The sequence below is a fragment of the Mytilus trossulus genome, chromosome 11 (assembly GCF_036588685.1).
Source record: "Mytilus trossulus isolate FHL-02 chromosome 11, PNRI_Mtr1.1.1.hap1, whole genome shotgun sequence".
Classification (NCBI taxonomy): Eukaryota; Metazoa; Mollusca; class Bivalvia; order Mytilida; family Mytilidae; genus Mytilus; species Mytilus trossulus.
Window position 1 is genome coordinate 19,368,550 of NC_086383.1, and position 26,945 is coordinate 19,395,494.

General features: G+C 33.5%; 1 protein-coding gene across 1 annotated transcript in view; it reads right to left on the reverse strand.

Moving 5' to 3' along the window:
- Window positions 1–798: 798 nt before the first annotated feature.
- Window positions 799–26,945, reverse strand: part of LOC134689812 (mucin-2-like) — a 44,811-nt gene continuing 18,664 nt past the window's right edge. The window contains exons 2-9 of the mRNA XM_063549778.1: window positions 22,482–22,845; window positions 21,725–21,772; window positions 19,623–19,741; window positions 9,491–9,558; window positions 8,677–8,876; window positions 5,678–7,720; window positions 4,749–4,868; window positions 799–4,590 (exon numbers count right to left, since the gene is read on the reverse strand). Coding sequence (XP_063405848.1) covers window positions 4,484–4,590; window positions 4,749–4,868; window positions 5,678–7,720; window positions 8,677–8,876; window positions 9,491–9,558; window positions 19,623–19,741; window positions 21,725–21,772; window positions 22,482–22,845 — 3,069 coding nt within the window. The 3' untranslated portion in view covers window positions 799–4,483. The remainder of the gene's footprint in view (window positions 4,591–4,748; window positions 4,869–5,677; window positions 7,721–8,676; window positions 8,877–9,490; window positions 9,559–19,622; window positions 19,742–21,724; window positions 21,773–22,481; window positions 22,846–26,945) is intronic.

Genomic DNA, 26,945 nt, shown 5'->3' on the forward strand with positions numbered 1-26,945 from the left:
TCAGTTTTAAAAACAGAAATACATTTATCTTCTTTGTTCTAAACTCTGACAAATAGTGTATTTTGTGAATTGAAAATATAATAACTGCAAGAAAAAAATTAATATCATAATATTCTATATCATTTATTTTGTAACCCCAAATCAAATTTTTTAGTGTTAAAATGTGTTTTCCAAGTTTAACTTTTTCTAACAGATTAAATATGTCTTTCCAAAATTTATCAAGAACGTGGCATGTAATAAAAAAGTGTTCATAATCTTCTGTAATGTTACAGTGATTGCAGTCTGAGTTTTGGCATATTTTCCATTGTTTTAATAAAACTTTGTTTGGAAGAATAAAATGTAATAGTTTCCATCTGAACATTTTTTATTTATTTTCTTACAAATAATTATGAACAAATTTTAGTATGTTTTGAGCTTTATTTTCTATGTTTTCAAAATTTAGTAGTCTCTTCCATTTGTAAAAGCCAATTGGTATTTCTTTATCTTGTTCTAATAGTATTTTGTAAATTTTACTTGTTTCTAATTTATTTATATTTTGTTTAAAGTTATCTTTGTCATAAATATACACAACATTATCTGTTAGTACATTAGTTGTTCTTGAACATTTTTCAGCTAATATTTTAACCCATTCTTTTGGTATAGCTTTTTTTTAATTTTAAAAATTCAGTAATCCAGTTTGTCTTTTTATTAAACTTTTGTCTAATAAATCTTTCTGTTATATTTCCAGATTCATCTATGATATCATTTATGTATATTATGTTGCTTGTCGTTTGTTTATGTAATACATACGTGTTTATCGTTTCTCGGTTTGTTTATATAGATTATACCGTTGGTTTTCTCGTTTGAATGGTTTTACACTAGTAATTTTGGGGCCCTTTATAGCTTGTTGTTCGGTGTGAGCCAAGGCTCCGTGTTGAAGGCCGTACTTTAACCTATAATGGTTTAATTTTTAAATTGTTATTTGGATGGAGAGTTGTCTCATTGGCACTCACACCACATCTTCCTATATCTATCTATCCAGTTTTGGAATAATAATGTTTTTTCTTGAAATTTTATCCATTGATTTCCCCAAATAACTTGTTGGCGGATTAGTCTGTAGATTTTTGGGTATTTATTATTATTATTTTTGTTCTTGATCCAAACTTTGATTATATCAAGATAAAACTCTGGTAGCTTTTTTATATCTGGTATTGAATTTATACTATCCAGATTCATTTGCAATATAAGATTATTTCCAAATTTGTTGAAATAAAATTTTGGTATTACCGTCCAGTTTAAGAATTGCTCTGCATTTAATCTTTTAATCCAACCTATTTTTATTGTTTCTATGTATTTCTCTAAATTAATCATTTTTAATCCCCCATTTAATTTGTCGTAACTTAGTACGGAGCGTTTAACTTTTTCTGTTTTGTTATTCCATAAAAATTCATATATTTTTTTTTAAACTGGTTTAAATACTCTTTATCTATGGTTGAGACAGATGCTAAAAATGTAATATTAGGAATAATTAATGATTTAGTAACTGTTATCCTTCCTATCATGGTTAAGTTTCTCTTTTTCCAATTAAGAATAATTTTTGCTGATTTTTCTAAAAGTTTTTCAGCATTTAATCTTTGACACTCTTTTTTATTATGACCAAAATATATACCTAGGCTTTTTACAGGTATATTTGTCCAGTTAATATTTTCATGTTTATCTTTGCAGTTTTTTTGCTTCCCAAGCCAAACACCCTCAGTTTTAGCTCTGTTTAATTTCTGTTTAATTTCAAACCTGACAATGTTCCAAATGTTTCAATCATATTAAGTGCTTTTGAAATGTCTTGTTTTGTTCTAAGAAAAAGAGTGGTATCATCTGCTAGTTGACTAATTTTTAATGTGTGAGTTTTGCCATCAAGTTTAATTTCAAAGCCTTTGAGGTCATGATCTTGTCTGATCCTACATGCTAAAATTTCAACAGCAATTACAAAAATTATCGCACTGCATGGGCACCCTTGCCTAATCCCACGAAAAATGCTTATAGGTTTTGAAATCCAACCATTGTTTATAACTGAGCTTTTAATATCAGTATATAGAACTTTAATCCATTTCAACATTGAACTTTTGAATCCAAATTTTTTTAAAGCTAAAAACATGAAATCCCACTCTAAAGAATCAAAGGCTTTAGAGAAATCTAAGAAAAGAAGAGCTCCCTCTATGTTGAATTTTTCTGCAAAATCAATGATATCTTGAATTTGTCTAATGTTATATCCAATATGTTTATGTATTACATATTTGTTTTTCGTTCATTTTTTTGTACATAAATAAGGCCGGTAGTTTTCTCTTTTGGATATGTTTTACATTGTAATTTCGGGGCCTTTTATAGCCGACAATGCGGTATATGGGTTTTGCTAGTTGTTGAAGGCCGTACGGTGACCTATAGTTGTAAATTTCTGTGTCATTTTGGTCTTTTGTGGAAAGTTGTCTCAACATGGCAATCATACCACATCTATTTTTTGTAATCAATTATTTTTTGGAAAAAATTTGACTTGAGAATTTCAGAAAAAGTATCAAAAGTTTACATGAATAATTTTAGCACTTATCTGTATGATCCTGTATATTTTGAACATTCGTTACTATATAAATAAAGTTTACTAATCGATCGGTGGTCATTGATATATCATACAGACCCTCTCTATTTAATAAACTCTGTGACCGCCGTGGATAGTAAGCTTGAAAATGATAGCAGATAGAATTCTGAAAATACACTTTATTCGTAGTATATTTTATGTTCAAAGTATACAGAAAAACGCAAACCAGAAGTCTAATCTGACTTTAAATTTTGTCCAATGATGAAAACAATATCCGGATGTCTTTTTCTCCCAAAATAACTCAATCTGAATAATCATATGAATGGATGACAAATGCGACTATACACTGTACCTATAGGACACAGAGGCATGTTGATTAATTTATTGGGGAAAGAAGAGAAGCCACACACAAAATGAGGTCTTCTCGTTTAATAGTATAGATTGCACTGCTGGGATTTAGATGATTACGACTAAAACACAAGTTATTACATTAAGAAAATCAGTAAGCAAATAAGGTAAACACATTACCTCATCATTTATAATAAAATATCTGCCAACCAACCGTAAATAATCTGTACGAGGTGACATTCCATCGTAAAAATAGCGATGCGAAAACGTAAAAAAAAACTCGTAAAATTACTACTATAGAATATGAAGAACACGAGTACTATTAATTTAATAATACGATCATTAAATCGTAACAATATATATAGTCAAACTGACCCCTCCCCTCCATCCCCCGCCCTTCCCCACGTTCAACCAGGTTACACTGCCAGTTTAAAAAGACCTAAAAGTAATTTATTTCTATTTTCTAATAAAATGGTAAAATAAGTATACGTTAATGAAAAAGCAACAACCAAATAACCTACGTATTTATTACATGGACACGAATGCATGACAGTTACAGTAAAAGAAATAAAAAAAGCTTGTTTTGGACACGTTTGGTGGATTGGAGACGTTTAGGCGTTAATAAAAATGACACGCTTTGGCGACCTTTTATATTAAAATTTTAGCAGTTCATTGACGTCATATGGACGCGCTTGGGGTAATCGGACACATTTGAGGGAAAGGTAAAGAATAAATAAAGGCAACAGTAGTATACCGCTGTTCAAAACTCATAAATCCATTTTTCATAAAAAAAAAAAATTTGCTGCATATTTATCAAATTAAAAAAAATTGCACTATTTACGGTATGAAAATTGGCACACATAATCTTCTCGCGTAATCAAACCAAATGGCATTTTATAAAAGAGGGGTCCTGAACTCGTTTACAAGTTAGATAAATTTGAATGATAAAAACCAGTCGAAAACTGAATCTTTTCCCGACAAGTCATAGTTTGACGTCGCGAAAATAACAATTTACGTTAGCAACGTCATTACCTCCCCTGTAACTGTATCGTATGCCCTTAAACTGAGACAGCGATTGTTTCTTTGTGGCGTGATTTCTTAGACGACATTGTAGGCAAGTTTGTTGAAAAATTTCAAATGAGTGTATTCAATCAGGAACCATTAAGACTTCATGTTTTTTTTTTTTAGAAAAATGCACACTTACACGCATCAAGGGTTGAAGACATTTTTTTGTAAATCTATAACCCTTTTATAAACAAATCGTCACACTCATCCTAAAATGTCTTGTTTTAATCCAATGAAGCTGTCGATCAATGTACATCGCCACTATAGAACATAGGAAATAGTTGACGGATATGGTTCTCGAGAGCCTCTACTTTGTGTTTTTCGAAAAAAAGTTTCCCTTTTATGAAAATTTTGAACTCTAAAACCAATTTAACACAACTAATTGCGTCACATAAAAAATAGATATCTTTTATGACAGCAGTTACAAAATTGATTGATTAGTTGTTTGTTGCTAAAGTCCAGTTGAAAATATTTTATTCATGTTCAGGACAAGAATTAATTACTTCAGTTAGTAGTTGGTGTTGTAGTAGTTGATGTTGATGTAGTTGGTGCTGTGGTAGTCGCTGTTGGTGTTGTTGTTTGGGAAGTTGTTGTGGCTGGTGGTGTGATATCTAAAAGTAATAAAAACAAAATTAATATAAATTCATTTCACCAGGCAACTGATGCAATTATCATTAATTGTTACATTGGTTGCAATGAATTTCATTGATTTCCCAGTGAAATTTTCTGAATAGCCATATACAAAACCTTACATCACTGATAAACTTACTTGAAGGAATTCGATCCAAATAATGTATACATTGTTGACCACTATTGTAAGAAGGAAATGAGCTACACAGTTGAAGGACATCTTCTATAATATCCTGTAATCGACAAGTCAGGGCCACATCTGAAAACAAAAGTTATTGTCATTTAATTTGCATACTTCAATTCTGAAATTTTGCGATGTTTTTAAGATTATGATAATTCAATCTGATTAAAATCCAGATCTGTGTCTAAGCCATTAAAGCTTACAAGGATCTAAACTCGTTCTGTTATAAAGTCCTTCAGGATCCTGTGGTTTGGTCTAATTGATACACACCTTTAAAAAGTTGAAGGCTGAAGTTTCATTGGCTAATGTAATAATTACCAGAACAGAAAGTAAACCCCAGTATCTGTATTGTAATCAGATGGGTGAAAACTGCACTTGTTTGCTATTTTCAACAATTATGATTTAATGAATGCATGCACAATATTTTGAATTTCAAGAGATTCTAGAAGTTTTATTCAAGAGGTCCAGTGTTCTCCAAACAAATTTTGTGTAAAACTGGTTAATCATAAAAATTGTTAGGAGAAATAACAGCATTACATCCATAACAAAATCTAGGAAAATATTATTTTTTTTAAATTTGTCTATAGGCTTGTATGCACACTTTGGAAAATCCACAAAATCAAATATCCATAAAAATATATAAATTCAAAGTACAGTGAAACCTGTATTAAGAGATCAATCAAGGGAGAGCAAAAAAGTGGTCTCATAAGACAAGTGCTCTTTTAAAACAGGTTAAATCGATATGGAATGCACTAATTTAGAGGGATCCAAAATCAATGGTCTAATATCACAGGTTTTTGCTTAATACAGGTGGTCTCTTTAAATCAGGTTTGACTGTATTCTCATGTTAAGAAAATTCTATGTTATTGCTATAGATATAAACTTACCGTAGCATGGCTCTGAACATGGTGGTATAACTCTTCCTCCTTCACAGGAGGGAGTTAAAATTGAGCACATCATTACATATACAGGTACAGGGCTTGAATTTACTGTACAGTCCATAAATAGGAAATAATCTAGCAATAGTTTTGCAAACTGGCTAGCCTCTGCTTCTGATTGGTGGCCACCAAAGTTGGGAAATGACGTTAAATTAAAGCCAAATGGTTTACAGATGTTGTTATGGTAACCTGATGTGGCCTCTATACAATATGTAGTTGATGTAGTAGTTGGTGTAGTAGTTGGTACTGTAGTAGTTGGTACTATAATAGTTGGTGTAGTAGTTGGTTCTGTTGTAGTTGGTACTGTAGTAGCTGGTGTAGTAATAGTTGGTTCTGTAGTAGTTGGTGAAGTAGTAGTTGGTGTTGTAGTAGTTTGTACTGTAGTAGTTGGTGTAGTAGTTGGTACTGTTGTAGTTGGTGTAGTAGTTGGTACTTTAGCAGCTGGTGAAGTAGTAGTTGGTTCTGTTGTAGTTGGTGTAGTAGTTGGTACTGTAGTAGCTGGTGTAGTAGTAGTTGGTACTGTAGTAGTTGGTACTGTAGTAGTTGGAACTGTAGTAGTTGGTGTAGTTGTTGGTACTGTAGTAGTTGGTGTAGTAGTTGGTACTGTAGTAGTTGGTACTGTAGTAGTTGGTACTGTAATAATTGGTGTAGTAGTTGGCACCGTAGTAGTTGGTTCTGTTGTAGTTGGTGTAGTAGTTGGTACTGTAGTAGCTGGTGTAGTAGTAGTTGGTGTTGTAGTAGTTGGTACTGTAGTAGTTTGTGTAGTCGTTGGTACTGTAGTAGTTGGTACTGTAATAGTTGGTGTAGTAGTTGGTACTGTAGCAGTTGGTGTTGTAGTAGTTGGTACTGTAGTAGTTGGTGTAGTAGTTGGTACTGTAATAATTGGTGTAGTAGTTGGCACCGTAGTAGTTGGTGTAGTAGCTGGTGTAGTAGTTGGTACTGTAGTAGTTGGTGTTGTAGTAGTTGGTACTGTAGTAGTTGGTTCTGTTGTAGTTGGTGTAGTAGTTGGTGTTGTAGTAGTTGGTACTGTAGTAGTTGGTGTTGTAGTAGTTGGCACTGTAGTAGTTGGTACTGTAGTAGTTGGTGTAGTAGTTGGCACCGTAGTAGTTGGTGTAGTAGTTGGTACTGTAGTAGCTGGTGTAGTAGTAGTTGGTACTGTAGTAGTTGTAGTAGTTGGTACTGTAGTAGTTGGAACTGTAGTAGTTGGTGTAGTTGTTGGTACTGTAGTAGTTGGTGTAGTAGTTGGTACTTTAATAGTTGGTGTAGTAGTTGGTACTGTAGCAGTTGGTGTTGTAGTAGTTGGTACTGTAGTAGTTGGTGTTGTAGTAGTTGGTACTGTAGTAGTTGGTGTAGTAGTTGGTACTGTAATAATTGGTGTAGTAGTTGGCACCGTAGTAGTTGGTACTGTAGTAGCTGGTGTAGTAGTAGTTGGTACTGTAGTAGTTGGTGTTGTAGTAGTTGGTACTGTAGTAGTTTGTGTAGTAGTTGGTACTGTAGTAGTTGGTTCTGTTGTAGTTGGTGTAGTAGTTGGTACTGTAGTAGTTGGTGTTGTAGTAGTTGGTGTAGTAGTTGGTACTGTAATAGTTGGTGTAGTAGTTGGCACCGTAGTAGTTGGTTCTGTTGTAGTTGGTACTGTAGTAGCTGGTGTAGTAGTAGTTGGTACTGTAGTAGTTGGTACTGTAGTAGTTGGTACTTTAGCAGCTGGTGAAGTAGTAGTTGGTGTAGTAGTTGGTACTGTAGTAGCTGGTGTAGTAGTAGTTGGTACTGTAGTAGTTGTAGTAGGTGGTGTAGTTGGTACTGTAGTAGTTGGTACTGTTGTAGTTGGTACTTTAGCAGCTGGTGAAGTAGTAGTTGGTGAAGTAGTAGTTGGTATTGTAGTAGCTGGTGTAGTAGTAGTTGGTACTGTAGTAGTTGGTGAAGTAGTAGTTGGTGCTGTGGTAGTCGCTGTTGGTGTTGTTGTTTGTGAAGTTGTTGTGGCTGGTGGTGTGATATCTAAAAAGTAATAAAAACAAAATTAACATAAATTCATTTCACCAGGCAACTAATGCAATTATCATCAATTGTTACATTGGTTGCAATGAATTTCATTGATTTCCCAGTGAAATAAAAACCGATAATTCCACATGTGAAATAAACATGGTTATTTCACTTCTCTGACGTCATACAACAATAGGCATTGTCAAGACGTCGATAACGTCGGATCAAAACAAACTGTGAATGCGTAGAAAAAGATATAGTTCCTTACATTTTCTACTTTAATTTAAAAATAACAACATTTGATAATGTAATAAAACGAATAACTAATCAAAGAATTCAAATATCGAAAAATATTCAACTTGTGACCGAAAACAACACTGATAATTAATTCATGCGAGCATTGAAGTCATACAGTTCAATCCTAAATATATCACATTTTGATAAACTTACCAGTTTCTGCTCCTACTCCTTCATTGTCCTTAAAAGCTGTTTGATTAGAAGTGAAGCAACATATACCAATCCTAAAGTATTTTATGAGGGTAAAAATTGGGGAACCTATGTTACGAATAACAGTAAAAATTCTTCCCAAATAATGTAAATGGTAATTTTTGGTGCATGGCGATAAAATGTACTCTTTTTTTTAGAGGATTAAAAAAATTGACTGATTTTGACGAATCACGTTGATGTTGTTCCAAAAGTAACCTTGACGATAACTATTTGAGACATCTGACAAATCAAGATATGGATATCATGAAAAATCACAATAAAATTTAATCAAGTTGACGCTAACAGTAGCCAAAAATGACGTTTTTAGCCTGATGGTAAAGGGCAATCCTACCCTTTTTTATTTGACCTTCACAGGGATAGATTTTACTCTCAACCTTCATCACTCACGAGTAGCAGGCTGAGTGTTACCACAAGACTTATGAGGTAGTTCTAAGTATAAAGTACTTTACACTCTGCATAGTTACCAGCAAATGAGACTGTATTTGTGTCAATATCAAAAACATCATTGTACTCTTCCACGACACGACTTTCAACAAATGTGTCTGCAATCTTTTTGTTATCCAACTTCACAACAGGTGGCGCTGCTGTTGAAATTGAAACATCTTCTTTGACTACTGCAGGGTTCTTGAAGATGATATCAATAATTACCTCCGTACTACCTTGTCTGAAAAAGAAGGATTATTTAGTTGCTTTGTTGTTAAAGGTCAAAATATTTTAATTTTCATTATATTCTACTTTTTACTGACAAGTGAATTTTTTGATAGTGAACCTAATAATGTAGTTGCTATTTAGGGCTGATTATGATCCTTTATTGGTTTTCTCTTTCTTCAAATCATAAGAATCGAAATCAGATACCTGTTCAAAAAGCATGTGACGAGTTCAAACATGATTTGCATGTATCCTTAAACTATTCATTTGAGGTTTTGTGAACAAAGGTTTATCACATGTAAGCTTGAACAACACAGCATTTTAAAATATACTACTTTTTACACAGAGAAACTCATAGAAATAAAGCTCATAAACAGCTGTACAGTGAGAGCCAATAGTTGTTCTTTGTACGGGTATTAGAATAGGTATTTTTTTCTATCATTATTATGGGGGTACATGTATCTACATGTCTATACAGGAGTGATGTTACCTTAAGTGATCCTAAAGTCCTAAATAATGTAGAGCTTTAATTTTCTCTGACCACATTTATCATGTTTATATGCTGCAGTATGTTTTTGACATAATATTTTATATATTTTGTACATTACATATAACAATTATTCATATTACCTAAAGCCTTCAACCTCATTTCGTATATATATATCTTTTAGGTCACTAGACTGGTAGACTTTGTCTATCTGAAAAAACATAAGGATAAATGTATTTCTTTGACATGTTTAATATTTCACTTAGTAAACAAAATGTTGGAAACTACATGTAATATGTAATATATTTTATTTATCTTTCACAATAACACATTGCAATGATTAATATTAACCACACTGATTGAATACTTACTTGCATTTATGTAAGAAAAAAAATCCTTAAAAAAGAGGAGGTCCATTGTGAATTTGTCACAGAAAAACTGACAACGAAAACAATGGCAAAAAAATGAAAGAAACTGATAGTCCACCAAACACTACATAGAAAACTAAAAACTAAACATTGAGCAACAAGAATCCCATCAAAAACTGGAGGTGATCTCGGATGTTCTATAAAGATTGAGGATAAGCATATAATAACTGTAAGGGGTTCTTATTGGGTGCAGTGTTCTCCCCAGGCCGTTTTAGCGTCGCGGTACCGCAACGCTATATTTTTTCACCGTGATGCTATAATTATTCCTGCGACGCTATAATTATTTTGAAGATGCTATTTTACTTGTCCTCAATTTTGAACTTTCATCTATTATCGATTATGATCATAAAAATTATATCACCTTTAATTGTAATCCCTTCAAGTCGGACACTAAAGGCAATTAAGAGATTAAATAGCTAGGTGTTAATTGCCCTCAGGGTGATAACTGTTTTGATGCGAATATCCCAAGCTGACACTTGTGTGACATGACTAATACCACGTGCAATCACCAATTTCGACATGGAAAAATGCAATCACAAAACAATTCGAAATCTACGTTTTGTATTACGAAATTTCAAAGATTGAAACGATTTTTTTAAATTTTTTTAAGGTCGTTTATTTGTGCATCTCTCCAAAAATTACTTTCTTTCTCTTCGGGTAATACGAGAGCGAGATTTTGGTTTAGAGCTAAACTAAGTTTAATACTTCTTTAAAAAGTTATCATAATTGGCTTAAGTTTATGTTTAATCCATTTAATGCATTAAAAGTGTCTTATTCATGCACAATCTTTTGTCAAACAATGTTTATTTTCGGACTCATTTTCGTAATTTTTTCTTAGGCCGCCTTCTTCTTCTTTCGTAATTCCCTCCTGTTTAGGAGCACTCGGATGAGACCGATAAATGTTAACAGTATATGTACATTAAAACACACAATAAATCCTCTGTAAAATATGAATGAACAGCATCCTCCACCATAAAAACATTGTATTTATAACAAGTCATGAATTTATCTATAAGCATTAATATAGGGACTTTTTAAGTAATGTAGTATTAAATTGGCAAGAGATATACTAAATAAATTACATGTTCGAAGACTCATAAATTTAAACAGGTGCTTTTCAATGCAATATAAAACATAAGCATGACTAATTTGGATGTTGAGTTACATTATTTAATTAGGCTTAACGTTAATTTAAACAACCAAGATATAGTATAATTGTCATGTACTTTTAGTGTAAGAATAAAGTATCTAAGTTTTCTTGTAAGATGAAAATTTATATAAACTGAAATCATGACTTTGATGTTATAGAGGTATTATTTTGATTAGTTTAATAATGTTCGTATGGCGTACTACTTTTAAGTTTTTGTGAAATGACACTGGCTTGACCTTACACCTTACCGCCATTGCACATTTTTGTGTAAACTGAGGATCGGAACCGGACCAGATATGACAAAAATCCGCATTATCACGATAATGACAACAGATGGACAGTAGACAGAAAAAATATACCAAGAGAGAAAACTACGCATTAACAGACTATTTGTTAGGTAACTTTGTTAAAAATACATATCATTTTGATGTAAAGATAAGAAACAACTGGGACTAATTAATTGAGTGCCATGAAACAATGAATTTCATAAACATGTTAAAGAAAAGTTTTTAAATTGATTTTTTGTTGTTGCTACTTTTGCTACTTTATCTTTACTTGATATAATATAAAAAATAGTTAATTTTGTGTACTAGATATTTAGTTTTGTATATAAACAGGTTGATCTATAATGAACCATTCATTCATTTGGCTTATTGTTGGGTAACTGAAACCACATATTTATTTTTATTTGGCACAAGAGGAAAAAAATAATTCTGTAACTATAAATGAATAAAGAAAACATAAACTGAAACAACTGTTTTTGTGGTTATAGTTTAATTGTATTCTCAGTTATGAATTGAACAATTTAAACTAAAACATATAAAGGAAATAGAGTATCAACGCGACGCGACAAACGACATTAAAAACAATACAGTTATTTTTTTTACGCAAAATGTGATGCTATCCAAAATTTCTGGGGAGAACACTGGGGTGGTTCTGATCCCGGATCCTGCTTATTGTTTTGTCAGATTCATGCATGTATCCCGCTTACACTATATACGTAAGCAATTCTCATTTTTTTGTAATTTCCCGTGTCCCGTTAGCCTTCATTTCCCATTTTCACGGCACAATAATTTGACTTTCATGTGTTTCGCTTATAAAAAATTGGCAATCCCACGTCGTCTTAGACCCCAATGAGACCTATAAGGGTCTATGCACATAATTTTTAAACAAAGTCACTCGAAATAGTCCTGATTGACAGGAAGCCACCTAGGGTAAATCAACACTGTAAAATATTTAACATCCAAATAACATGACTGAGCATCAAATCGGTCCATTTTGAATAGTTCTTTAATTACTTTTTACCATAGCTATTATTTAAGTAATCCAAATAATCACATCATCATTAAACAAATTAAATAAGATAATCAAATAATAAAAAAACAGGACTCCTAGATTATTTAAAAAAAACAAAAAATATTTGTTCTGGTAATCAAATAATCAATCACTAAAAAAAAAATGACCAGTAATTACAAAATTAAAAACAGACATAGTCACAGACAGGCGGACGAACGAACGAACGGACGGAGACCGAAAAAAACATTATCCCCTAGGTTATGTATTTGGTTATTCTGTCAAGTGTTTGCTCCATGGAGGCTTACATGAGGGTGGTAAAGGGTTATTTTCGTGCAACGTGATCGCCGTTTTTTATTTTACGTTCAACATGTTTTTACTTTTTAATTTGACGTTCAGTCGAGCAAGACAGGTGCCTCGTTCAACGTGTTCTGCTTATTTCATTTTACGTGCAACGTGATTTTCAAATGCTTATTTTGCATGCTAGGTACTTTTCAAATAAAATTCAAACACTTGGCAGGTATCGTCAAGAAATACTTTTTTTAAAAGCTGTAAACCATTTATATCATAAATGTGTATACCAAATCGGGAATAACAAGTAAAACAGAGAGTTTATATATATATAAGAAGACAGTGACTCAGTCACAAAAGGTTCACATCAAAGTCTTTATTTTTCGTGCAATGTTCTAGCTGCGGAACCGTAGCTCTTATGTCCTTATGTTATTTTTTGACTATTTGCGGACCATGGCTGCGGAACCGTAGCTCTTAGGTCCTTATGTTATTATGACCATGGTCCGCAAATAGTCAAAAAATAACATAAGGACCTAAGAGCTACGGTTCCGCAGCTAGCAACGTTCATGACAGAAATTATTTCACGTTCAACGTGAAATTATGTCTTATTTCACGTTTTTTCCGTGCAAGCACCCCCCCCCCCCCCCGCCCTTTACTACCATCTTACATATGTGATATACAAAGAAAGAACGTTAGAAAGCTTTCAAGAATAATTTTTACAGCAACCGGAAATTCTTTTTACAAGTTGCAGACCGATCTCGGAAGGTACTAACCTAAATTTCGTGTTTTTCACTCATAATTATTGGTGTATTATATATGCCGTGTGTGCCGTGTAGCGGCTCGAAAAATGCAGATGATGAGTTTAAAGCGATTTAAGAGGAAATAGGGGAAATAAAATATAAATTCAAGCCAACCTGTGATGTGATTGCTGGTGATGTAAATGTCTCAATAATGATGGAAAATATGAATCGGAAAGACAACTTGTTTTTAGATTTTATCCATGAGTTTGAACTTCACATACCAGAAAGTAATGAATGTGACACTTATTTTCACCATAGTGGGAAATGTTCGTCAAGAATCGACTACATAATACAAAGTAACCATCATATCATTAATCAGTTTGTGAACTTGGAAAGAGACTATATATATGAACACTTCACAACACGATCCTGTCATTGCTCTCGTCAGAGTAGGTATCACTGCAAAACCGATCAAAGAAAACAACCATATTAATTCGAAAAAGATTAACTGGGAAAAAGTAAATCGAACAAAATATCAACCATTGTTATATGAAAAACTCCAAAAAATTGACATCGACAATCTTGATATTAATATTACGCGGCAATGTAAATATCTTCACAGAAATGCTTTGTATTAACATTATACATTGTAGACACTTCAGCTATTAAGGAATGTGCAAAACCAAATAAGCAAAAATATCGCCCTCGAAAGAGATACTGGCCTGATGAAATCAAAAAGGCATGTTGTGAAAATAAACACCATTTTTGGAAGTGGAAGATGGCTCAGTGGTCGTCAAAGCCTGAGATCAGGAGAACATTCACTTTAGAAACATGAAGAATGGAAAACGCAAACTTAGGTCAACTCTAAGGCATCTAGAAGCGGTAGCCAGAAAATAAAAGTTTGAAAACGTAATGACAGCTAGGGAAGGTGACCAAAAACTCTTCTTTAAGTTAGTAAATGATCAACGAAGAACCGGTATGGAAAAAAACAACACAACTGAAATTTAAGAATGGTATCTATGACAACCCTGACTCAATAAGGAAAGGGTGGGCTGAGTACTTTGAGGAACTAGCAACACCTTCAAGCTCTAACTACGAAGATGTTCTATATAACAACCAAGTAGAGTTAGACTGTCTTTTGTTTGAAGATGCATATATTTCAAATCTGCAAAATAGTAAAAAAGGACGTACGGTGACCTATATAAAAAAAAAAGATGTGGTATGATTGCCAATGAGACAACTATCCAAAAAAGACCAAAATGACACAGACATTAACAACTATAGGTCACCGTTCGGCCTTCAACAATGAGCAAAGCCCATACCGCATAGTCAGCTATAATAGGCCCCGATAAGACAATGTAAAACAATTCAAACGAGAAAACTAACGGCCTTATTTATGTAAAAATATGAACGAAAAACAAATATGTAACACATAAACAAACGACAACCACTGAATTACAGGCTCCTGACTTGGGACAGGCACATACATAAATAATGTGGCGGGGTTAAACATGTTAGCGGGATCCCAACCCTCCCCTAACCTGGGACAGTGGTATTACAGTACAACATAAGAACGAACTATAAAAATCAGTTGAAAAAGGCTTAACTCATCAGATGGACAAAAATACAAGTTTTTATAGACGTGGCCCGGTACTTATACATCCCGACACAAAAAGACGCAATGAACAGATCTGAGAGTACTCGCAGTTATCTGACAGCTAGTTCAAAGCCACTAACAACTAATAAAAAATCATGCATCTAAGACTAAACAATCAATCCGTACACATCCAACATCCAATGGATTTAGCGTAAAGACGTCATAAACAGCCAAAGAAAAACATGACCTTGTGCAATGCCAAGTTACAGGTATCGACAGATTGTAGATCCATGAATATATATATGTATATAACATACTAGTAATATTTAGTTAGTTTTTAATTTACTGATAACAAAATCAATATAGTTGTTAATGTCTGTGTCATTTTGGTCTTTTGTGGATAGTTGTCTCATTAATTGGCAATCATAGCACATCTTCTTTTTTATATGAAAAGGTTATTTACACTTTAAAGAGCGGTAAAGAAGCCGATTGTGCAAACTTGACAAGTGAACATTTTAGTCGATTTTAGTCTCTGATGCATGATTTTTTATTATTAATTGGTTTTGGCTTTTAACTAGCTGTCAGTAACTGCGAGTACTCTCAAATCGTATTTTCTTGTTAATTCGACCTGTTGATACTGTTTATAATACACCTTATCGCTATTCCCGGCTGATCCTGCCGCTTGAACTATTGACGCATACAACAATCACTTTTTCATTGTGGCGTCAGCTATTTTGTTTTATGACGTCATAATTTTACGGGAACCTGTGTGATATCCAGTAATGGCGGACAAATAGCGATAAGGTGTATGCTCTTTTGTTATTTTTGATTTATATGGATCTTGTCTGTACACCAGCTTTGATTATTTGTAATATCTTCAATTTTTCACTTATTCTTACAACATTTGTATAAACTTCAAGATTATAAAAAAAACGTTTTTTTTCTAAAGTGAACATTGATTGGTTAAATATTTCTCAGTCATGTCCTGTGTTTGAATTTGTTTGTTAGCTTTTTGGTCATGAATGTTTGTCTCTAATATTTAATTAACTGTGCATTTGTATTCAGATATCGCAGATCAAATTTATTCGTTCATTGTTTAATCATAGGTTTTTTGATTGAGTTAAGTCTGCCAATTGATATTTTATCGTATGTTTTTCTTTGTTGTGATGTTATGCTATTGTTTCAGAAAAAGGGAGAAGGTTTGGATCCATTAAAACGTTTAATCCCGCTGCAAATGTTTGCACCTGTCCTAAGTCAGGAATCTGATGTACAGTAGTTGTCGTTTGTTTATGTAATATATACGTGTTTCTCGTTTCTCGTTTTGTTTATATAGATTAGACCGTTGGTTTTCCCGTTTGAATGGTTTTACACTAGTAATTTTGGGGCCCTTTATAGCTTGTTGTTCGGTGTGAGCCAAGACTCCGTGTTGAAGGCCGTACTATAACCTATAATGGTTTACTTTTTAAATTGTTATTTGTATGGAGAGTTGTCTCATTGGCACTCGCACCACATCTTCCTGTATCTATTTAAAGAACGGAGGCCAAATAGTAATATCAGCAGTAACAAAACTAATCAATATGATCTTTGATGTATGTTCAATACCAGATCTACTCAAACTTGGTACCAACGCCAGTATATAAGCGTAAAGGGAAACCACTAGATGACCCAAACTTTTATAGGAAAAAAACTTTAACCAGTATTCTAAATAAAATACTAGAAAACTTATATTTAGAAAAGAAAGATGAAACACTCAAAAATGCACAGAGCCCACTACAAAGGGGTTTCACTAGGGGTATATCTGGACTAAATACAGCTCTGATACTTAATGAACTAATTGCAGAGGCGTAGGACATGCGGGCACAGGCCATTATATGTTGCCTTTCTTGATGCCCAGAAGGCATTTGACTTAGTTTGGCACAGCTCACTACTACGAAAGCTACATCAAAGTGGTATTGAAAGTGACTCATGGCTGATGTTCAAGGAATGGTATAAAGATTTAACATCTCAAATCAAATGGGAAAGTGAACTATTAAAGGTATGCTCTGAACATCAAGGGGTACGACAAGGTGGAGTTACCTCCCCTGCAGCATATAAACTTTTTATTAACCCAATGTTGGACCATATAGAGACTCAAAATCTAGGAACTTATATTGGACCAATTTATTGTGGCACACCAACAGTAGCAGATGATGTATGTCTGGTGTCAAACAACTCAGAGGATCTTCAAGCAATGCTTGACATACAAGGGGATTATGCTAATAAAGAACATTACTGTATAAGTAAAACAAAATCATCTGTGGTTCAATTTAACGACAAACAACCTAGGAATTTCACCATGAACTCAGAAGAGATTCCAACGTCACAATCTGCTGTGCATCTAGGTATTGAAAGAGATAATTCATCAAAGTTTGGCACAAAGAATGTTAGCAACGCAAGGATCAGTGCTGCAAGAAAAGCAACATATGCACTTATGGGAGCTGGCCTCCACGTCGGTCTGAACGGATTAAACCCCACTGTATTCATCCATATTATCCGTATATTTATAATTCCAAGACGCATACATGGACTTGAAGTAGTTAGATTAATGGTTAGTGATATTAAAACTCTGTCATCTTATTTCAAACAACTTTTAAAACGTATTCGGCAACTTCCAGAAAGAACAGCTGATTCAGCAACTTATCTTCTGTCTGGTCAGATGCCAATAGAAGCAGAAATCGATAAAAGAACTTTAACTTTATTCGGAAATATTATAAGAAGTTCAAATACAGTGGTGTTTAAACTGGCACAGAGAAAGTTAGCTATCAAGGACAGAATCTAAAAAAGCTGGTTTATTTATGTGCAACAGTTATTGGAGAAATATAATCTTCCTTCTTCATCAGTACTTCTACAAGAACCACCAGGAAAATTCTCATGGAAAAACTTAGTATCTAAAGCTGTAAAAACATATTGGACTAATAAAATACATTCGGAAGCCCGTGAAAAATCATCTCTACAATATATAAACTTTGAACAATTAACCTTTGATAATCCACATCTTGTATGGAAAAGTGCAAAATTTGAACATTTCTCAATCCAGAGGGCAGGTATCAAATGCAGACTTATGTTAGACACTTATTTACTTCAAATTCATAAACAAAAATTTAATAAGTATGAAGTAGACTCAACCTGTTTATTATGTCATAATGGTGCTGAGGATCGGAAACATTTCCTAATTCAATGTGTCGCTCTTGACAGTATAAGAAGTCTATTCTTGAAAATACTACGTGAAAAAAACACTGAGGTAGTAAGAGATGTGAAACTCACTGATGCAATTTTTGAACAGCTGGATGAGTTGTTGTCTCTGATTCCTTACTGTACAGGATATCAAGTAATTGCTCCATCTCCATTGATCTCGACAAGAAGAATTTGAGGCCGTGAGCAGAGGCCTGTGATTTGCATTACGCATTGAGAGAAGTGATAGGATTAAGACTTTACATAACTGTGGTCGTAGCAGAAGTGCAATATAGTGTCACAGGGTGACAGGAACATTCATTATTTAATTACAAAATATATAGTGAGAGCAGACATGCAACTTAGTGTCACAGGGTGACAGGAACATTTATGTTTTACTGTAGAGTGAGAGTATTCATAGGGTTACCGTGAGAGTGACGGAGGATTATTGATCTCATTAGAGGAATTAAATAATAATTTTAATTCTACTAAGGATCTATATTTTATATTATTAATAAGAATCTCCCAAGACGATTAGATGGTGTTTCAGTCCATAATTGAAGAACAGTAGTGGACGTATTACGTTGTATTACCAATGGTTCTCCAAGATAGTGGAGGAATACTACAAGAACAGAACAGAACAGAACAGAACTGTGTGGCTCAAGATTTGACGACAAGAGGATTGGTATATTCAAGGATTTGTATAGTAAAAAATTATGTTTTGGTTCTCAATAATTTTTTTATCTTTTTTTAAACACAAAAATTCAGGTTTGTGAGATACAATGTATCTTTCAGATCAACTGGAGTAATGAGCCTATCTTTCAGTAGTTGCGGGTAACAGGTCATATATAACATGTACGACCATGTACTTATTTCTGGCGTAAATATAAAATTTTAATCCTGGTATCTACATGTATGTTGAGTTTATTTACAACCACTGGATCGATGCCACTGCTGGTGAAGATTTATTTCCCCGAGGGTATCACCAGCCCAGTAGTCAGCACTTCTGTATTGACTTAAGTGGTCATTGCTATGTTCATAATTATAATAAATTAACTGTTAACAAAACATTGCATTTTTTAAATACTAAGGCTTTTCTACCTCAGGGATAGATTACCTTAGCTGTATTTGGCAAAACATTAAGAATTTTTGGTATCCAATGCTCCTCAACTTCGCACTTTATTTGGCCTTATAAACATTTTTTTATTCGAGCGTCACTGATAAGTCTTGATCAGTCTTTTGTAGACGAAACGCACGTCTGGCGTAAATATAAAATTTTAATCCTGGTATCTATGATGAGTTTATTTCTATCCATGGGAAGGTTGACTATCCATAAATATGGGAAATATGGATAGTCAACCTTCCTATGGATAGAAACAAGTGCCTGTGGGTCATAACTACCATAATATGAACATACATATGTGCCAATATAGACGATCAAAAGTAGGATCCCATGTTCAGCGAGCACTCCAATAAAAACTAAAAGAATAAATATGGTAGATGCCAGAGACTTACAAAATATACATGGAATTTTTGATTAATTAATAAAGTTGATCATATACTTACCATATTTGAAACATTTGCTGCTTTCTGTTTGTATATAGGCGAAGAAGAGTTTTTCAAATCGTCATTCCAGTTCTTATCAATTGTTATGTTTCCTTGAAACACCAGCTCCTGAGGTGGAACTGTTGAAAAAAGAAGCAGATAATTTACAGACCAAATAATACACTTTACCGGATTTTTCTTTCATAAACGGTAACGATTCAGGAGATAACACAATGCAGAGGCCGATTTAGAGGGGACATGGGGACCCTGCCCCCTTTTGTGGAAAAAAATGGGTGATTAAATAGGGTATCACTGGGAACTGGAGCGTGCCCCCTCTTATGCCTCAGTAGTCCTCAAGTTATAAAAAATCTGATCTACCACTGCGGTTGTTGGTTTTTTTTAACAAAAAAAAGAAAGACGAGCCAATAACATCCTAGACAATAAATTTTAAAGCTTATATCTCTAAAGGTTACAGGCGAATTCTTTGGAGGAAAGGGTACATGTGAGGATGTCTTTGATCAACCAACGGCCGGACATTGTGTGTCACTTTGTAAACCAACAGTTCCCTCAGTCCACTTTATCCGTTAATGCACATCAGTTGTCATGGTATTACTTTCGTTTCATATTATAAGTAGGTATACTTATAATTCACGAACAGAGTGAAAAATCAAAGAGGAAACATATATTTTTCATAACTAGCATCAACAATCAATAACTGTGTTAAACTCAACTCCCAAATAACCAACCAGTCAATCAATCAATCAATAGGTTACTCTCAACGCCCGTAGAAGCAACCAAGAAAATTATAAATATGTAAATCATATCTCGTCAATAAGATATCAATAAATACATATCTTAATCTTGACACCTCACTAACCAATCAATCAAAAGATATATAAATTTCAGTTCCTTACTCACCAATCAATCTATAATTATTATCATGTTAATCTCAACTCTTCATTAACTAATCAATCAACACATATCGTAATATCAACTCTTTACCACCTTATCAAACATCATATATGTTAATCTAAATTCCACATCTCGATAAACCAATCAATCAATCCATATATCTAACTGAACTCATCATCAACCAATCAATCAATAGATATACCAATCTCAACTGCTTACTAATCAATCAATAAACAAATATATTATCTCAACTTCTCACTCAACCAATCAATCAATATATATATATATATCAATCTCAACTGTTTACTAAACAATCAATAAACAAATATCTGATCTTAACTTCTCCCTCAACCAATCAATCAATAGGTTAACCAATCTCAACTGTTTACTAACCAATTAATAAACAAATATCTTATCTTAACTTCTCACTCAACCAATCAATCAATAGATATACCAATCTCAACTGCTTACTAACCAATCAATAAACAAATATCTTATCTCAACTTCTCACTCAACCAATCAATCAATAGATATACCAATCTCAACTGCTTACTAACCAATCAATAAACACATATCTTATCTTAATTTCTCACTCAACCAATCAATCGATAGATATACCAATCTCAACTGTTTACTAACCAATTAATAAACAAATATCTTATCTCAACTTCTCACTCAACCAATCAATCAATAGATATACCAATCTCAACTGCTTACTAACCAATCAATAAACACATATCTTATCTTAATTTCTCACTCAACCAATCAATCGATAGATATACCAATCTCAACTGCTTACTAATCAATCAATAAACAAATATCTTATCTTAACTTTTCTCTCATCAATCAATCAATAGATATACCAATCTCAACTGCTTACTAACCAATCAATAAACACATATCTTATCTTAACTTTTCTCTCATCAATCAATCAATAGATATACCAATCTCAACTGCTTACTAATCAATCAATAAACAAATATCTTATCTTAACTTTTCTCTCATCAATCAATCAATAGATATACCAATCTCAACTGCTTACTAACCAATTAATAAACACATATCTTATCTTAACTTCTCACTCAACCAATCAAACAATAAATTTACTTATCTCAATTCCACACCAACTAACCAATCATCAAATAGTTTAATCTCAGTCAACCGCACTAAACCAGCAAATCATTAAACAGGGAACCAGTCAGTTTACTTACCAGGTGTCGTTGTTGGTATTGTCGAGACAGTCGTTCTCTGAACATCAGCTGTAAAATGAGAAATAAAAAAACATCAAAACTGATAACTGTATGGTGACCTATAGTTGTTAATGTCTGTGTCATTTGGTCTCTGGTGAAGAGTTGAGTCATTGGCATGACAATCATACCACATCTTCTTTTTTTATAATCAATCTGTAGTTCGAAGATTCAAACGTTTCTATTATGTTGGAAACAGAAATATTATCGTTTGTCTGATGCTCAAACCGTCCCTAATTCTTAAAACTTGTCTAAACGTACCATTGTAAAATATAAATTAAAGTGCTTTTAACAAAAATGAATCACAAATTCAAAAAAAGAATCTCTCAGATATATAAAAAATATCCCAATTTTCAAATATAATCGTGATCTGCACAATTTATAACAATAAAAAAACACGCCAAACGACTATTTTTGTAAATACATGTATTAAGTGATTTAAAAGCATATTCTTAATGAAATGAAAAGTGTGCATGGGTTGAACTCGGTTGTACGGCAAATCTAGATATATTTTCCTTATAAGGTATGTCATTCATTGTCCGACAAGACACTGGCTCCTATTTTACTGTATTGCATGACACTATAACATATTTTAAAATATCATAGTTTGAAAGTCGGATACCGGTTAGAGTTCTTTTGACGAATAAAATGCTTGTAAATGAAATACAATACATCAATCAAAATAATACAAATTAAGAGTCAAGAAATTGTTTAAACTTACTAAGACTAGTAAAATAAACAGCTACAGCTATTGCACCGCCGACAACTATTAAAAGTCCTATTCCTATAGCAATTGCTATAGCTTTCCGAGACTTCGTTTCTGATGTTGAATCTGAAGATATAGTTCCGTGAAAATGCTGATCGGAACCTGCTCTCTGATTTTCCCAATAGTACTGACTAGCTGGATATCCATGATGTGGTTGAGGGAAAGTTTTAGGATCCCAAACATTAAAATTTTGGTTTAAATAGTCTTTTTGTCTATAATCAGTTGGCCTATATCCATCATTGCCTTCCCTGTGGTAGCCTGGGTTGTCGTAAGAATTGTTATCACGGTGATACTGGTCTTTGCCGTTTCGTCGATGCTCCTGAAAAAATATATCATACGCTGAGATCTAAAAAAGATTGTTCACGTAGACTTGTTTGAAATTTCCTCCTTTGAGTGCTTTGCATTTGTGCCAATTTGCATTTCAATTGCGCCAAAATACAATTTGTCTTTTGAGCAAGAATGATTTTGATTCTAAAAATAAATCAAACTGTATACGATATGTTTGATTAAAAGGTATGTTTTTTTTTTTAATTTATACGTGTGTGTCTTTCCGGCGGTTTTAAGGTATACATATATCGTATTCGTGCATTTTTTTGTTGTTGTCGTCTTTTTTAGTTAATTTATATCATACTGAATGACATAACTAATATTAAAACCTATGAACAAAAAGTAGATATTATAGGATATATAAACCCTTAAAGATAGTTACCCCTCCCCAATTAACACCAATTATATAAGACATTTTGTAGCAAAATATCTTTTAAGATAAGACCATAGCACATATCAAAAAATAAATCCAAAGCCCAACAACAGGGTTATTTCTTCCTAAACCAAATAACTAAGGCGAAATATATAAACATTGATATCAGATACAGGGGCAGATCCAGCCATTTAAAAAAAGGGGGGGGGGTCTTAACCCAGGACAAAAGGGGGGGGGGCGATTCCAACTATATGTCCCCATTCAAATTTATTGATCGTCCAAAAAAAGGGGAATTCCAACCCCCGGAACCCTCCTCCCCATGGATCCGCCACTAAGACAGAACAAATATTCCTGACAATCCTCTGAATAATGTCAAAAATTTTCATTTTCTAATTTGTTGAGATAAACCTTTACTATTATGACATTTTCTCCTTTCTAACATTATTTCATTCGTATTTATATTGATAATTCACGTTATACTTATTTCAACTTGCCGGTGTGTGAGTATTATGACAATCTGTTTGCGAAAATCTCGTGTAGAAAAAAAAAACAAGAATGTCAATTTAAAACTATTGTAAATGTTTGTATAACCAGGAAGATTTGGACAATTAGGACTTAGATATAAATCAAGTTCAGACAATATATTTTAAGTGCTATAGTGACAATTTATTAATCCTTTTATCAAACCTTTTACATTTCTTTGTGTCTAATTAATTCTATTGTTAAATATATGTTTGTCGTGATGGAAATCACTCTGACCATGACAAGTTAATCCGTTGGACACTAATCCTTTTCTATAGTAACTGTTTTTTATATATGCTTTTGTATGTCATTTTGTTGTCAGTGTAGGTCTTAGGTCTGGTACTGTCCGGACCTTGCTAATAAAGTTTAAAGTATTGGTATTCCGTCTTTGAATCACTGTAACACGGAAAACGTCCGGTTATATATTGGTTGAGGTACCCGCGGCACGATCTTGAGCTAGTTCCCCCAAAGTAGTAAAAATAAATACCTCCAGAAGCAGCAGTATGAAAGGATCCTGGAATTACCAGCCTTGCAGAAATGGACACCCGTTTCCGATGAGAAAAACAGATACTTGTTTGGACTTTCTATGCAAATATTGCGGTTTTCACCTACCATCAGTGTTATGCAGTTAACGCTTATTGTTACAAGTGCAGACATCATGGACATTTTGCCCGTATGTGCAATTTTCACGTGAAGTCATGTGAAATCCGAAAACCGAAGAAAAAGTCAAAATCTAAAATTCAAAGAGACAGCGACAGAATGAAAATGTTTATCGAGAAAAAACAAATGTCTCAATTTCCGTTTCAAGGACTTGAGGACAAGGAACTCTCCGCTTTTACGTGCTCTATACAGGACGAATCCGCGAAACTACACATTAACAAGTTAAAAGAGTCTATAACCGAAACTTCATCAAAGAAATCGCTGCGCTGAAGTGCGAAAATTCTAAATTAGATACAGTAATACAAGAAAACGTGATGTTAAGGAACAGTTTGGACAATTTAAATTTGGAACGTTTAAAACATGTTCGGTTAATCCAAACAATCCAGCTGGAGTTAGCTGAACATGCAAGTGGAACTCAAAATTTTGAAATAGAAATAATGCGTTTGAAATAGGAAAACCGTAATTTAACCAACACCAGACAACGCTTAACAATGGAGTTCAAAAATTCTGACATGCAGTACAAGCGCATATTAAAGGATATGGAAGTCGAAATTCAAAGACTTAAGGAAGAGAACGTAAATAATAGACACGAGATTCAACATCTAGACATAAAACATTCAAACCGAGGTGTGCGTTCGACCCTTGCAATTTGCTCGCGTGGCAATTCGCAGCAATATCATCGGCGTGGAGGAGGATACCCACGTCGATAACAAAATGAAGTCGACAAACTCGGAGACCAAGTTTAGGTGGAGTAGTGGCGAATATAACCAGGAAGATTTGGACAATTAGGACTTAGATATAAATCAAGTTCAGACAATATATTTTAAGTGCTATAGTGACAATTTATTAATCCTTTTATCAAACCTTTTACATTTCTTTGTGTCTAATTAATTCTATTGTTAAATATATGTTTGTCGTGATGGAAATCACTCTGACCATGACAAGTTAATCCGTTGGACACTAATCCTTTTCTATAGTAACTGTTTTTATATATGCTTTTGTATATCATTTTGTTGTCAGTTTAGGTCTTGGGTCTGGTACTGTCCGGACCTTGCTAATAAAGTTTAAAGTATTGGTATTCCGTCTTTGAATCACTATAACACGGAAAACGCCCGGTTATATTTGCACAAATTAACTTATTCAAGTACTCTTTTGTAGTTTTGACCTGTTTAAAAAACATTTTGAGGTTATATATTGAGATACCGGGTAGCGGGTTACTTTTGCGGGTGTAAAATTTAGCGAATTTCATTGAACAAGGTATAAGAAATATTTTGGCGATTGTTATTTTGGCGGATTCAAAACTTCAATTCCTTTGCATGTACACGTTTAAATTGGCGGAATTTATTTTCGCGAGTTTGTTCAAACCGCAAAAATAACGAAAATTAACAGCCCGCGAAAATACCCAACTATACGGCATGCGAAACTCAACTAGCAATGGAATAACGTAAGGGTGATAAACGCTGTACAACTAAATGTCTGCTCGGTCTTTGGAATAATTGAAGTATGTGTCATTGCGAGAAATACTAGACAAGGTTGCTGAATGTACTATATTAGTAGAAAAGTCTTATATGTATTTCCAACGAGAGGTCACACATGCAGTTTCGTTCATACTTTTCATTATTTACATGTTCATAGGCCTGACATGAAAACATATATGCAAGCTCTAAACATCCATTTACTCATCACAAATACCACGATTTTAAAAAATGAACGCCACAGATGCCTTTCGCCTGCAAACGACTCAGTAATCAGTGAAGCTCGACTCAAAATTGTTTTTATCAACAGCCATGCTCGTTTTGTACGTTTTTATGATCTTTTTGTTATTTGCTGGGTTTTTTTTGTGTGTTTGTGTATGTGTGTGTACATTTATTTATAAAATACTAAATGTGACAAATATATCTAGTAACAAGAATGTGTCCATATTACACGGATGCCCCACTCGCACTATTATTTTACATGTCCAGTGGACCGTGAAATTGGGGTCAATACTTTAATTTGGCATTAAAATTAGAAAGATCATATCATAGGGAACATGTGTACTTAGTTTCAAGTTGATAGGACTTCAACTTCATCAAAAATTACTTTGACGAAAAACTTTAACCTGAAGCGGGAAGAACGGACGCACGGACGAACGGACACACAGACCAGAAAACATAATGGTCCTCTACTATCGTAGGTGGGGCATAACAAGTCTACTTTTCAAAGTCTACTTTGAAAAATCACATCTTCAAATATAAATGTCGATGACAGATTTGTCTTTTTTTTGCTCTACATAAATTATCAAATTATCATAAATCAAACGAAAAGTCATAGCCATAGCTTTTTGAATATATCAATATGTGTTGTCAATGAAAAAAATAGACCTCTTTAGTTTAAACATATTTATTTATTGTGGATTGGGAAACAAGTTATTACAACTTATATAAATCCCTCTCCACTTTGCGGGTGCGAGTGCTGCCCTTGAAGCGACATTAGCCTACTCTTTTTCGAAATCTACAAGGGTGTCTTTATCGTGCAAGAGATATTGCTCTCTCTCA